The sequence below is a fragment of the Phragmites australis genome, chromosome 4 (assembly GCF_958298935.1).
Source record: "Phragmites australis chromosome 4, lpPhrAust1.1, whole genome shotgun sequence".
NCBI lineage: Eukaryota > Viridiplantae > Streptophyta > Magnoliopsida > Poales > Poaceae > Phragmites > Phragmites australis.
The window spans coordinates 8,724,232-8,736,235 of record NC_084924.1 but is presented as its reverse complement, the minus strand read 5'-3'; the positions used below and the strand labels follow the sequence as shown (position 1 = coordinate 8,736,235).

The following is a 12,004-nucleotide window of genomic DNA, read 5'->3' as shown; positions in this document are numbered from 1 at the left end:
TTACCCATGTTTAATGTGAACTAGAACAAATTTACTATTGACCATAAGGCAAGAAAATGGCTTCTTAACTAGTTAAGTAACAAGTGGAGGCAGTACAAGTAGCAATTGAAAAGGACATTTTACAAGCCTAACTTGCCTATTGAACGAGTACTACAAGCTTATCCTGAAACTGCTAATGAATCTCAATGGGCTACGCTTGTTTCCTATTGGTACTTAGATGAGGCTAACGTAAAATATTTCCTTGGACTTCCGAATAAACAAGAATATCCATTGGTTAACACATGTTAATGATATGTTACTTAATTAGGCAATGAGTAAGACGAACCAAGAGACTGTGAAAAACATTAAGCACCCACACACATTAGGGAGGAAAAGCATTACCAGAAAGAGAAAAAGAATTGGTAATTCTATAGTTCTAATATTTTTATTTCCTACTGTTGAATCATCATAAACTAATTTATAAATGTAGGAAGATGCTCATGGAGAAGAGGTAGATCGAGAAACTTTATTTGATGAAAGTCATAAGAACAAGGAGAGTGCATATATCAACTAAATAACCAAGGGAAAAAATGATATCGACTTCTGTAGTGTATCAGCTGTTTTTACAACCAAAATAGTTCACTAATTCAGATAATTGAATTGTACAATATGTAGGACCGAGTCTACGTGATATTGGCTAAGAAAAGGGTAGATGGTCATGACATAACTGAATATGATGTTGAAGAATCTATGAACATTGTTTTTGGAAAGGATGGAAATGGTCGAGTTAGGGGAATGGGTCCAACCATTACTCCATCAAATTACTATGGTGTAAGATTTCGGAACTCCCCTGCACGCAATGAACCAGGAACTAGCTCTAGTAACTGGAATGATGCAAAGGGTTTCATGAAATTTATGTTATCATTTCGGCAAAAGAAGTTTCCTGAAGAGGATTTCATGTCACAAGTACCACCGTTTCTATGAGAGGTATGTGCACTTTAATGATGTTCTTTTTGACTGACATGCTAACAAATGTGAATCTATATGGATATATATTAGCTGACTGCAAATTTACTCATCTCTATATTCTTATATGTTTCATATCTTTCAGAATTAAGCAATGTACCTTTTGTGCATATCATATTTTTGAACGAACATCTACATTACTTGCAAACTAACATACTTTATTTTGTATTTCTAATTTAGCAAGAACCACGCAAGTCAGTTAGCACATAATGATTCATCTTTAGCCGGTGGAGAGTCACCTAGATCTTCAGACGAAGACTAGAGAAAAGTTATACATAGCAGTTTCATCAAGCTAGCTAGATATTGCATTGGACATGTTAGTTAGATCTTGTAGACGTATCATTCATTTGTCACTTTTCACTAGATAGTGAACGTTATATCATCATTAAGAACATTCTTTAGTATGTTGTTTTTCTTTGCATCAAACTGATGCGTGGACCTTGGTGATGAGAAAATGATCGAACTTTGAATTATTACATTGTTGTGTTTGATCGTTCTACAGATTTAAGATATAAATATGATCTATGATGTAACAGTATTGATGGTTGCAACCGTATCTACAAAAATAAAAATCCATCTGTAATAGAAAAAATATTAACATGGTCTAACAGAGTAGCGACGGGTGTAACGTGTCTAGTACTATGCTAAAAGTCTATACATGTAACATTTAGACGGTGTGAACCATGTCTACTATGATGTTGACCGTCTCTACATGCAACTATCAAATGGGTCAAACTGTCTCTAGTAGGGTGCTAATCGTCTCTACGTGCGACATGCAATGTAGAGACGAGGCAAACCGTGCCTAGTAGGGTGTTGATCATCCCTACATTCAACCTAGATACGAGGCAAACCGTGTCTAGTAGGGTGTTAATTGTCTCTACAAGCAACATTGAGACGGGGCAAACCATGTCTAGTAGGGTGTTGATCATATGTACATGCAACATAGAGACAGAGCAAACTGTGTCTAGTATGTTGCTAGTCATCCCTACATGTTTAATTTCATATTTTATATTTCAAACTAGACACGGTCAATTTTAAAATAGAAACTAACATTTGTGTATCGAGCAATTTGATTCAAAATTCGAATTCGTAATGTAGCAATGGTTTTGGTTGTGCCAAAGGACCGTCTCTCCCTAAGAGACACAACTTTCAAAACAGTCTCTATGTGTTTGAGATGGGAGCAACAGCAGCGGCTCCGAGACGGGTGCAAAAATCATGTCTAGGAAACCTAGACACGGTTAAACCCGTGTCTATAGGAGCAATAAACCGTCTCTAGGAGGTTGTTTTGCCGTAGTGAAAATAGGAACTCTAACCTACCATCGCATGTTGGATGGGCGACGGCAAGGTATTGCATGTTTATGCCCGTTTGGAAAAATAGCATCTCTAACCTAATGTCGCCCGTTGGATGGGTGACAGCAAGGTGTCATACCTTGTGGGCTCATAGTCAAACGTCATTGAATTAAATAGTCGTGCTGACGTGGCTGCCACAACGACGTGTCACCCATTGGATGGGTGACACCAAAGGTGTCGCCCTTCCAACAGGCGGTAGGAGCATCTGCGCACATTCCTAGACCCATTGAACATTTTGGCTCCGTTGCATTCTCCGCCACCATTATGTGACTTTGTACAGTGTATAGATATTGAGTAGTCACCAATAGATGTGTTCCTCCCACACGAGCAGCACCATGACGCTTGGAGATGATTCCATGAAATGGAAGCTGGCAAGAGGAGAAAAGCTGAGCACAAACGCATTCAGAAGGGGTAGCAGAAGATGAGGGAGGAGCGGAACCGCAAGAAGGAGGAGGCCCGTGAGGCGGAGAGGGAGAGGAAGCATGAGAGGGCATGCCAGGCACATGAGGCATGACCAGACACTGCGAGGAAGGGAAAGTACCAACGTTGCATTTAGTAGAGTTGATATTGTAATCATGTTGTTTACATTGCCTAAGGTGTGTTAGGTTTAGAGGTGGTACATAGATAGGTTAGAATGATCGTGCATCGTACATGTCATCGTATTTGTTGCAGCTCCAATTAAAATCATCGTGTTCAACCATCCTTTTCCGATAATTCCACATATAAAAATATATCTCAAAAACATCGAATGGTGACAAACTTTCAAATACTTCAAAAACACTGAATGGCGATGCACAGATGACATTAACTGTGCTGCAAACCAAATGAACATGTTGAAACCCTAAAATCAGCATTCAGCAAACCCTAGGAAGATGCTGCTCTTTGGTTGGGCGGCATCAAGATGTCACACATCCAACATGCGACAAGAAGATGTCACCCTTTGAATTGGGCGACACCTTGTGTTGACCGTTAGATTGGCGACATCTTTCATGACACGTTATGCAACCTCCACGCTGACCTGCCATGTCAAGGTGTTGCCCGTTGGATGGATGACACCTTATTACCGCCCTTACAACAGGTGACAGTAGGGTAGACATGCAATTTTTTGAAATGTGTGTGTAGTTTCGACAAACTGGGATGCTGAAATCGATCAACCCAGTTCGGCCCACCAATGTGCTAGCATGGCCCGACAAATCTATGTATGTTGTCCCAACAAACCTATGTATGTTTTCTTTTTCTCCCTTTTCTTTCTAAACTTTTATACTTAATTTATTAAGTGTTATTTCCAACATTTTTTATTCATATGGGTTCAAAAAAAATAAAATACTTAATTCAACAATTTACGGAACATAATTCAACAATTGTGAATACCTATTTCATTTAAAAAAAAACATGTTCAACATTTTGTGAGAACTATTTTAACAATTTGTGATACCTATTCCAACATTTTTTGAAGTATTTTCAACATTTTATGTGATTTGTTGAAATAGTATATTTAAATTGTTTAAACAGTATATTTAAATTGTTGAATTTTTCAAAATAAAATAAAATACGGACAACAACTAGACCATCACAAGGACCGGGAATATGAAACTACGAGAAGCTACAGCCATCAGACAACACAAACCACTTAAAAGAAACATCACCTCACTCTCCTGCTTCCTCTCGGATTAGGCCCCACTTGTAACACAGCAGTTGGATTCTATCATGCGGAGTTCCCACAAAATTCATGGGTTCTAAACAGATTGTACGTATCAACATATTGTCAATAATTCACAAAAACATCGATATGTAGGTTCATTATGACCTAACGAATAGAAGACTTGAACCACTTCCCGAATTGCCTTTTTTCTGCTAAAGAAATAAGCAAAAGGAAACGAAGATGATTTGGTATTAATTACAAATAGATTTCACGAGTAATTTTCATTTTTTACACAGACTATTCTAGTGACAACAGTGCCATCAAACAAGAGTTGTAAAAAGTTCACAAATTTGCTCAATTACATCCAACGCGTGAAAGAAATAGGGCGTGTTTGGTTTTCACCCAGCCGAGCACTGCTAACTTGAGGACATGCCAAATCTTTGGCGAGCAGTCAACCACCAAAAAAATTGGCCCGACGCGCATGGACGCTAAACCAAACACACCCGTAGTGCTAAATCGACGCAGGAGGCGACGGCAGCAACACGCCCTCTCACTCTATCTAGCTACTGATGATCTCCTCCTTGCCGGGCATTGACGAGGGGCTGGAGAGCCTTGACGACGATCGTCATGTTCGGCCTGAAATCGGCCTCGTACTGCACGCACAGAGCCGCCACCGCCGCGAGCTGCACAGAAGCAACTCAAAACGGATCAGCAGGGCGTCATGAATCATGAAGTGCTAGTGCAGGAGAAAGGCAATGCGGAGTCGATGGATTCCGGGTTCAAACGCGGCGTACCTTGGCCACGGCTTTTGGTGGGTAGTCGTTGTTCAGCTTGGGATCCACGCACTGCTTAACTTTGTCCTCGCTCAATCTTGGAGTGGCCTGGACGAGCCACAAATTTTGTTAGAAAACTTAGTTAATTGACACGACTCCACACTGATACATGCATGTGCGTAATGCAACCTACCCAGGTGACCAAGCTCTGCTGCCCCTTGGGCATGGTGTGATCCACGGGCTTCCTCCCGGTCAAGAGCTCCAGGAGCACGACGCCGAAGCTGTACACGTCGCTCTTCTGCGTCAGCTGGCCCGTCATCGCGTACCTGGCAAACGCATGCGCATTGAGGCAACGTTCTGATCGATTCTAATCAAGTTGATCTGGACCGTCCAGAATCTGATCGGACAACCGGCGAGACACTGGTCAGCTTGCATGCATCATGCTTACTCGGGCGCGTGGTAGCCGAACGTGCCGAGCACCTTGGTGGAGTGCAGGCGCGCGGCGGAGTCGGGGGACTGGTTGGTGAGGTTGAAGTCGCCGATCTTGGCGTCGTGGCCGTCGAAGACCAGCACGTTGCTGGAGCGCACGTCGCGGTGCACGATTGGCGGCCGCGCCTTCTCGTGCAGGTGCTCCAGCCCCCTCGCGGCCCCGTACGCGATCCTCGCACGCTGGCTCCACGTCAGCGCCGGCCCGGGCTCCGCGCCCTTCACGCCCTTCTTACCGTGGAGTATGTCGTAGAGGGAGCCCATGCCGGCGAACTGGTAGAGCACGATCCGGTTGTTGAGCTCCATGCAGTAGCCCAGCAGCTGGGTGAAGTGCTCGCACTTGAGCCGGGACACCACGGAGAGCTGCGCACGTGAGTGCATTCACCGAGAAGAGGCAAGAGAAAACGTACACGTGTTAGTTTGCATTGGGTTATCCAGGCCCAATGGATCGGAGAATGTTTTCATGTTACCTGTTCGCAGAATTCAGCCTCGGATTGCCCGGAGGAGCTGCCGTTGTCGAACCTCTTGACCGCCACGGCCTCCCCGGTGCCGAGCGTCGCGCGGTACACGCGGCCGTAGGAGCCCTCCCCGACCAGCGCCCTGTCCCCGAAGTTCCCCGTGAGCCGGTTCAGCTCCGATAGCGCGACGGCCGGGACGTCGATGGGCAGCACCTTGGCCGCAGACGCGGCGCCGGTTCTCGGCACGTTCGGCCCTCTCGGCTGGGCTGCACAGTGCAAGAAGAAGCGAATGCTCACGGTGAGATGCGACGTCTCATCAGATACATTGCAGCTAGCCTAGCATAACCAAGATCATGCGCAGATACATGCCGGTCGTGATATGATGAAAGGTGATTCCGTTAATCTGATTAGATCACAATTACCGGCAGAAAAAGAACTAGAATGATCTAATAAACAACCAGCAAAATTTACTGTGAAACGCATGCGAATGAATGCAACAAGGTCTTTTTCTTGGAGGGGCTTGAAGGAAAGTAACCTGGTGGTGTCCACGGCGGCGGCGCGGCCGGGTTGCCGGCCGGCGGGGCGCCGTGGGGCTCCTCCTCCGCACCACCGCAACACCACATCCTCAAATCCGATCTATGTACGCTGTATGCCTGCCTAAATCCAAGAAGCGGCTGCAGCAACCTCCGCAAGAAGGTCTCGTCGGGCTCGTCTGCAGGTTACAAAATATATAACAAGTATGCCAAGTACGCGACTGGGTTCGAACTGATCCTAGCTAGATGGCGAAGGGAGACGAGGCGTCAAGACAGACACCGGTAGCTAGCTGCTGCCAAGCCGGGTGGTTGGGAGGGGAGGAGAAGATCGATTCCCGGCTGTCGCCTGGCGTCGCAATCATTGGCTCAGCTACGTGCGGCTGATCAGCGGACGTTGCTAGCATGTTGGCCCCGGTAGGTCTCATTTTCCTTTGTTTTCTCCATCTGAACCAAAAATCGTATGGACGCCGGCCGTGTTATTATTGTCTCGTACATTGTACATTGTCGTGGGCTAAAGATTATTGTTAGTATCATTTGAACAATGATATCCTTGGGATAGAGATTACGATCAATTAGTATAAGGGAACTGGCGAACTGCAGTGATCGGGTGGTGACAGAAGGTGACGCGTTCTGCTACGACTAACTGAAAACGGGTGGCCAGAGAGTGATAGCCCACATTCCCGCCGCAGGTCGTTCCCGGTCCGACGTGCTCCCATGCTACCTTCACGTCGTCAACAGCAGCGCCTTGACATTGCCAACTGCTTAATTCCCTAGCCCATCTCTTTTTTATATAAAAATTAAGTTATTTGTTAATCATCAGCTGACCGCAACACAGGGGCAGGGTTCCCGGGTTGCACACGTACCTGTCAATTCCATTCCGGTGGCCACTCCGTTTTTCTTATTGGAATGGAACATTTCGGTACCGAATCATTCCGGTGTACCGTTCCGGATTATGATAAAATATCATATACATATATAATATGTTGCATAATGCAAAAGACTACATACTAAACACATGTTTTCTTCGTAGAACATACATATAAACTATATTCCTTGCATAAAAGTATTTTAATATAAAATTTAAATGTATCTAAACCTCAATTCATACGACATCTTTATCTTTATAACCTAATATTTAGCATAACAAAACAGGACATACCGGCTATTCCGGTCATCTGGACGTGCTCCAAACGGCATGAGTGGAATGTGGTGGAATGACGAGCGGAATGGAATTTTGCGTTCCGTCCGGAATGGAATTGATAAGTATCGCAGTTCAAACCTGTCTTCCAATTCCGGGGAGAAACAAACGCTGACACAGAAATACAACGCGTACGTTTCATATGCGCGGCCAATAGGCAGGAGCGACAGCCAGGAGCAGGCATGTGTTTAGTATCAAATGTTTATTCAAGGCAGGAATGAGTTTGCATTTTGCAACCGGGTTCATGTTGGCTACAAAGGTACATCATGATGAATCGATGCATGTACCTACATGCTGATAGGGGGAGGTGGCTACAAAGGAACATTATGGTGACCTAGTTCAGATTTTTTTTCTTTCCTACGCTCATAATGTTGTGATAGTGCAGGGAATTTCAGTGAAGGGAACGTACAGAATTCACTGGTTGATAACTTGATACGATTGCAGCTTGTTTCAGTTTCTTTTATCAGCTTCCCATAATAATTCATCCAGGATGAAATCAAAACAGGAATGCGAGCATGTCTGATTTCTACGGAAACAATAGCTGACCACACCAGACTCAGCTGTCCGTTACGACTTGCAGTTCACAAATCCTTCATGAACTCACAATGTGCCCGATGCAGGACGTCAGAAAGCAGTGTCCCTTTTGTAGAGAATGGATGGTTCCTGTCTCAAGAACTCCTGGTTATTCAACCAGCAGATACTGGACTTAATGAGTGCATTGCAAAGCTTAACACATGCATGCAGGTATTAAGAAAAAGTATAGAAACCAAATCCTAGATAGCAAAGATCAGTGTTCTTCATTCCACAACTTTTGTTTAATAAGCAAGAATTTATACAGAGAGAGAAAGTACAAATGCTTAGTCAACTTTGCATAAAATACGACCAGATGGCGCTTCTACAAGAGTTCATGTAGTGGGAAACATATATACATATTTTTATTTTGATGTGAGCTATCCATGATGACGCCATCTAACTCCTGACCCTCAGAGCTCAAGCTGCTTTCTTGCTTTTATATTTGTTGGCGCAGATGATATATATGACCAGGTTTAGAAAACTGAGACCAGCAAGAAGCCAGAAGAAGTAATCGAGATGCCCTTCATTCAAGTTATCAGGGATCCATCCAGGATTACCTCCTCTTGTTGTGAAGTATGCGACCACTGTCAAAATAAATGTGCTGAGATAATTCCCCAATGCTGTTGTGAGGAGTTGCAAAGCGCTGCACAGGCTTCTCATGGCATCCGGTGATTCATCATAGAAGAACTCGAGTGCCCCGATGAATATGAATACCTCTGATAAACCAACCAAGAAATACTGAGGAATTTGCCAGAATATGCTCAGTGGAACTGGGACATTCTGATCCACCAAACCTTCATCCCTGGCAATTGCCAGCCGCTTGATCTCAAGGACTGCAGCTACTGACATTGTTATGATGGAAATAACCAAGCCAATGCCCATCCTCTGCAACTGTGTAAAGCCCCTCTCGTTGCCAGTGAATCTCCTAGCTATTGGAACCAGTATGTAATCGTAGATCGGGACACATATAAGGACGCTTAGTGTGTCAAAAGTAGATAGAGATGCTGGAGGAACCTTGAATGAACCCAAGGATGGATCAAGCACCATCCCTTGTTCCACAAACATTGTGGACATCTGAGCATATACAGCAGAAAACACTATCGTTGTTGCCCATACAGGGAACATCCTTACCAGTATCTTCAGTTCTTCCACCTGGGTAACAGTGCATAACCGCCATGGGTTGGTGTAGCTATCCGTTTTCACATCAAGATCCGTAACTGTAGCAGCCTTCTCCAAACATCTGAAATAAATTCCAATTAGAATATGTTAGGCTCTTTGCCTTTCCAGAAACATAAAAAAGGAGGGTGAATGGATATCAAGATTCGAGTCATAAATATTCCTCTATTCAACTTATATGTTGTAATTTTATTAATACTAAATGTTGGCCAGCATACAAGAATAAGGGACTAAAAATTCAGAACATCCATTTGCCCAGCTCTTTACGAATGAAAGAGTTGTTCTGGATTGTGGTGCTGTGCTACGCTATGATTGAGAATTTCAGCTCAGAAAGAGGTGTACCTAAGTTCATCGGTGTGCTCCAATTGCCGACTCCCTTCAATTGCAGAAACCCCATCTGGTAGCTCATACAAGAGGGAGCTATCCTCTGGGACATGTACATTCCACTTGCGTAAAGAGGCAACAACTACCTGGCATACTCGTGTAATAGGACTACCTCCTGGCTTTTGGAACCTATAAAGTGATGTGCCAGAGAAGAAGCTTATGATTGCCAACCCCATGAATACTGTCGGGATACCAAAGCCTAGTCCCCATCCTAGGTTGTCTTGCACCCACACCAGAAAGCTGCTTGATATAAGAGCACCAATGTTTATTGAAAAATAGAACCAATTAAAGTAAGAACCCTTCTGGATTTGCTCAGTTGGATCTGTATCATCAAATTGATCCGCTCCAAAGGATGAGACACATGGCTTAATTCCACCAGTACCCAAGGCAATTAGATAAAGACCAAGAAAAAAGACAGTATACTGAAGAGGGCTTGCTGGTGGGCAAAAGGACCCTTCACAGGCTGGAGGCATGAGCATAGGAACTGATGCTGAAAGAGTCAGTACTGCCATCCCCTACAATTAAAAGATTTTGACAAGTTAAGACATAACAAACTAACTGGATTATACCAGAATCAGTTGAGTGTAGCACTTAATGTATGTACTTACATGAATTAAGCAAGATCTAGTAGTCTAGTACACAGAAATGTGCGTGCCAATCCATTAGTCACATAAAGATCAAACTACTCACATGTACCTTTCCCAATATTCATGTTAGAGTTGACAGATTACAATAAGATGTCATCTTTAGTTTAGTTTTTTTTTTTTTTTTTTGGCTTTCTTTTTCCAGGGAAGATGTCTTTAACTTGACAGAGATGCATCATGGAGATATGTAATTTGAATTTGCATAGTGTTACAGCACTACAAGTATGCTATTAAGAAGAGAATTTCTACCCTCATATATCATCCATGTGCCTTCTTTCAATGAGGGGTCTTTATATGAGCATCAACATGGAATGTACCATGACACTCGAGAGCAAAGATGACTTACAATGAAGTATATTGTGGAGAATGTTGCAATTGTCCAATACCTCCCCCAGTATGCATCAGCCAGGATAGCTCCAATAAGGGGAGTCAGATAGCAAGTTCCCTGCCATGTAGTCACATTGCTAGCAGCGGAGGCATTTCCATCATGAAGCTTTTTTGTCAAGTAAGTAACAAGGTTTGTAGCGATGCCATAATAGGCCAACCGTTCACAGCATTCATTACCTATAGGTTAACCACAATAGTCCGTCGCATGTTATATGGGACAAACAAAAGAACACACTTAAACTGTTCAAACTTTGTAGATGTACTCCAAAAAATTACCTAATATGAAAGGGCATGCCTTCCATCTACCAGTTCGTTCCTTCGCAACAGGATTTCCAGAAAAGTCAACAGATCCATCTCCGGTGTATGTTACTAGTTGGTTGGGCTCCTGAAACGGCTCCTGAAACCAAGATAGCATTATCGTGACATATATAAACTGTCAAACAAATAGTGCAGGCATTAACAGACATGAGAGCACTTTGACTGTAGCAAACCATCATACCGCAATGGCTTTCCACATTGATTCAGTAAGACCAAATCCAGAGTATGTTTTCGAGCTTTACTTTTGGCATTAATGTGCAAAGGAAGCAACTATAGCAACACGCTGGTATTATGCGGTCATAGCTCCATCAGACTAAGAAAAAACAAAGTGAAATAGCAGAAATCTTGGCCTTTGTCAGGACGCTTTTTAACCCGCCCATGAGTTGAAAGAACAACCATAAGACAGATTATTAAGGCTCAGATATGTATACCAAGCAAAGACTTTCACAATTTCCACACAGTATTCGAAACAATGTGAAGAATAAGAGTGCAAGCTTTCGGTTAACAGTGCAATTGCAATTCCCAAATCCTACCCACGAGTAATGACTCTTCAATTCCTCATCCGTGTCGCAGACCGGAATTGTGCCCCAGCCACTGAACCGAAAGAACAAGCTATGCCTAATTCGAGTCTCAACGTAGTGGTGGTGAACCAAGCTATCCTTACGTATTATATACTAGATCAAACAGGAAGTTCCACTTAAATTCTTCTAAATCCGGCGCACCAAGGTACGAGTTTTCGTAAAGTAGACAGCCAATCCCACCAAATTATCCTAATCGAGGCTCGCTTCTCACTAAACAGAAGTACGCAACACCTCTAATCGCAGGGAGGGGGCGTGAACCAGACAGACGGACAGTCGAAGTGGTCGAGTCAACTCACATCGGAAGCGAGGAGCCCCTGCTCCAGCGTGGACTCCTGCTCGCGCTCCGCGCCGGCCATGGACCGCTCCCTCTCCCGGCGAAGCAAGAACCAGAGACGGCGTAACTTGAGAAAGGGATGGATCAAGTCGGGGGCAAGGTAGGTATTTAAGGAGATCGGGGGCAAGAACGGCGGTTGCAAGGTGGAATCTTGGGAGTGGT

At 43.9% G+C, this 12,004-nt stretch overlaps 2 protein-coding genes across 3 annotated transcripts; both read right to left on the bottom strand.

The window, feature by feature from the left end:
* Window positions 1-4,312: 4,312 nt before the first annotated feature.
* On the bottom strand, window positions 4,313-6,403 carry LOC133915572 (probable protein kinase At2g41970). The gene is made up of 6 exons (XM_062358783.1): window positions 6,250-6,403; window positions 5,727-5,980; window positions 5,219-5,619; window positions 4,964-5,096; window positions 4,792-4,878; window positions 4,313-4,680 (listed from the first exon to the last, which is right to left on the bottom strand). The coding sequence occupies exons 1-6, from the start codon at window positions 6,335-6,337 to the stop codon at window positions 4,561-4,563; spliced, it is 1,083 nt and encodes a 360-aa protein (XP_062214767.1). The 5' UTR covers window positions 6,338-6,403; the 3' UTR covers window positions 4,313-4,560.
* Window positions 6,404-8,219: 1,816 nt separating this feature from the next.
* Window positions 8,220-12,004, bottom strand: LOC133915570 (protein NRT1/ PTR FAMILY 8.3-like). 2 transcript variants are annotated; one of them, XM_062358782.1, is made up of 5 exons: window positions 11,805-12,004; window positions 10,886-10,994; window positions 10,569-10,786; window positions 9,537-10,093; window positions 8,220-9,258 (listed from the first exon to the last, which is right to left on the bottom strand). In XM_062358782.1, the coding sequence occupies exons 1-5, from the start codon at window positions 11,862-11,864 to the stop codon at window positions 8,436-8,438; spliced, it is 1,767 nt and encodes a 588-aa protein (XP_062214766.1). In that variant the 5' UTR covers window positions 11,865-12,004; the 3' UTR covers window positions 8,220-8,435. The 2 variants fall into 2 exon arrangements, with proteins under 2 accessions (XP_062214766.1, XP_062214765.1); XM_062358781.1 differs by having other exon boundaries at window positions 10,886-11,006; window positions 11,805-12,002.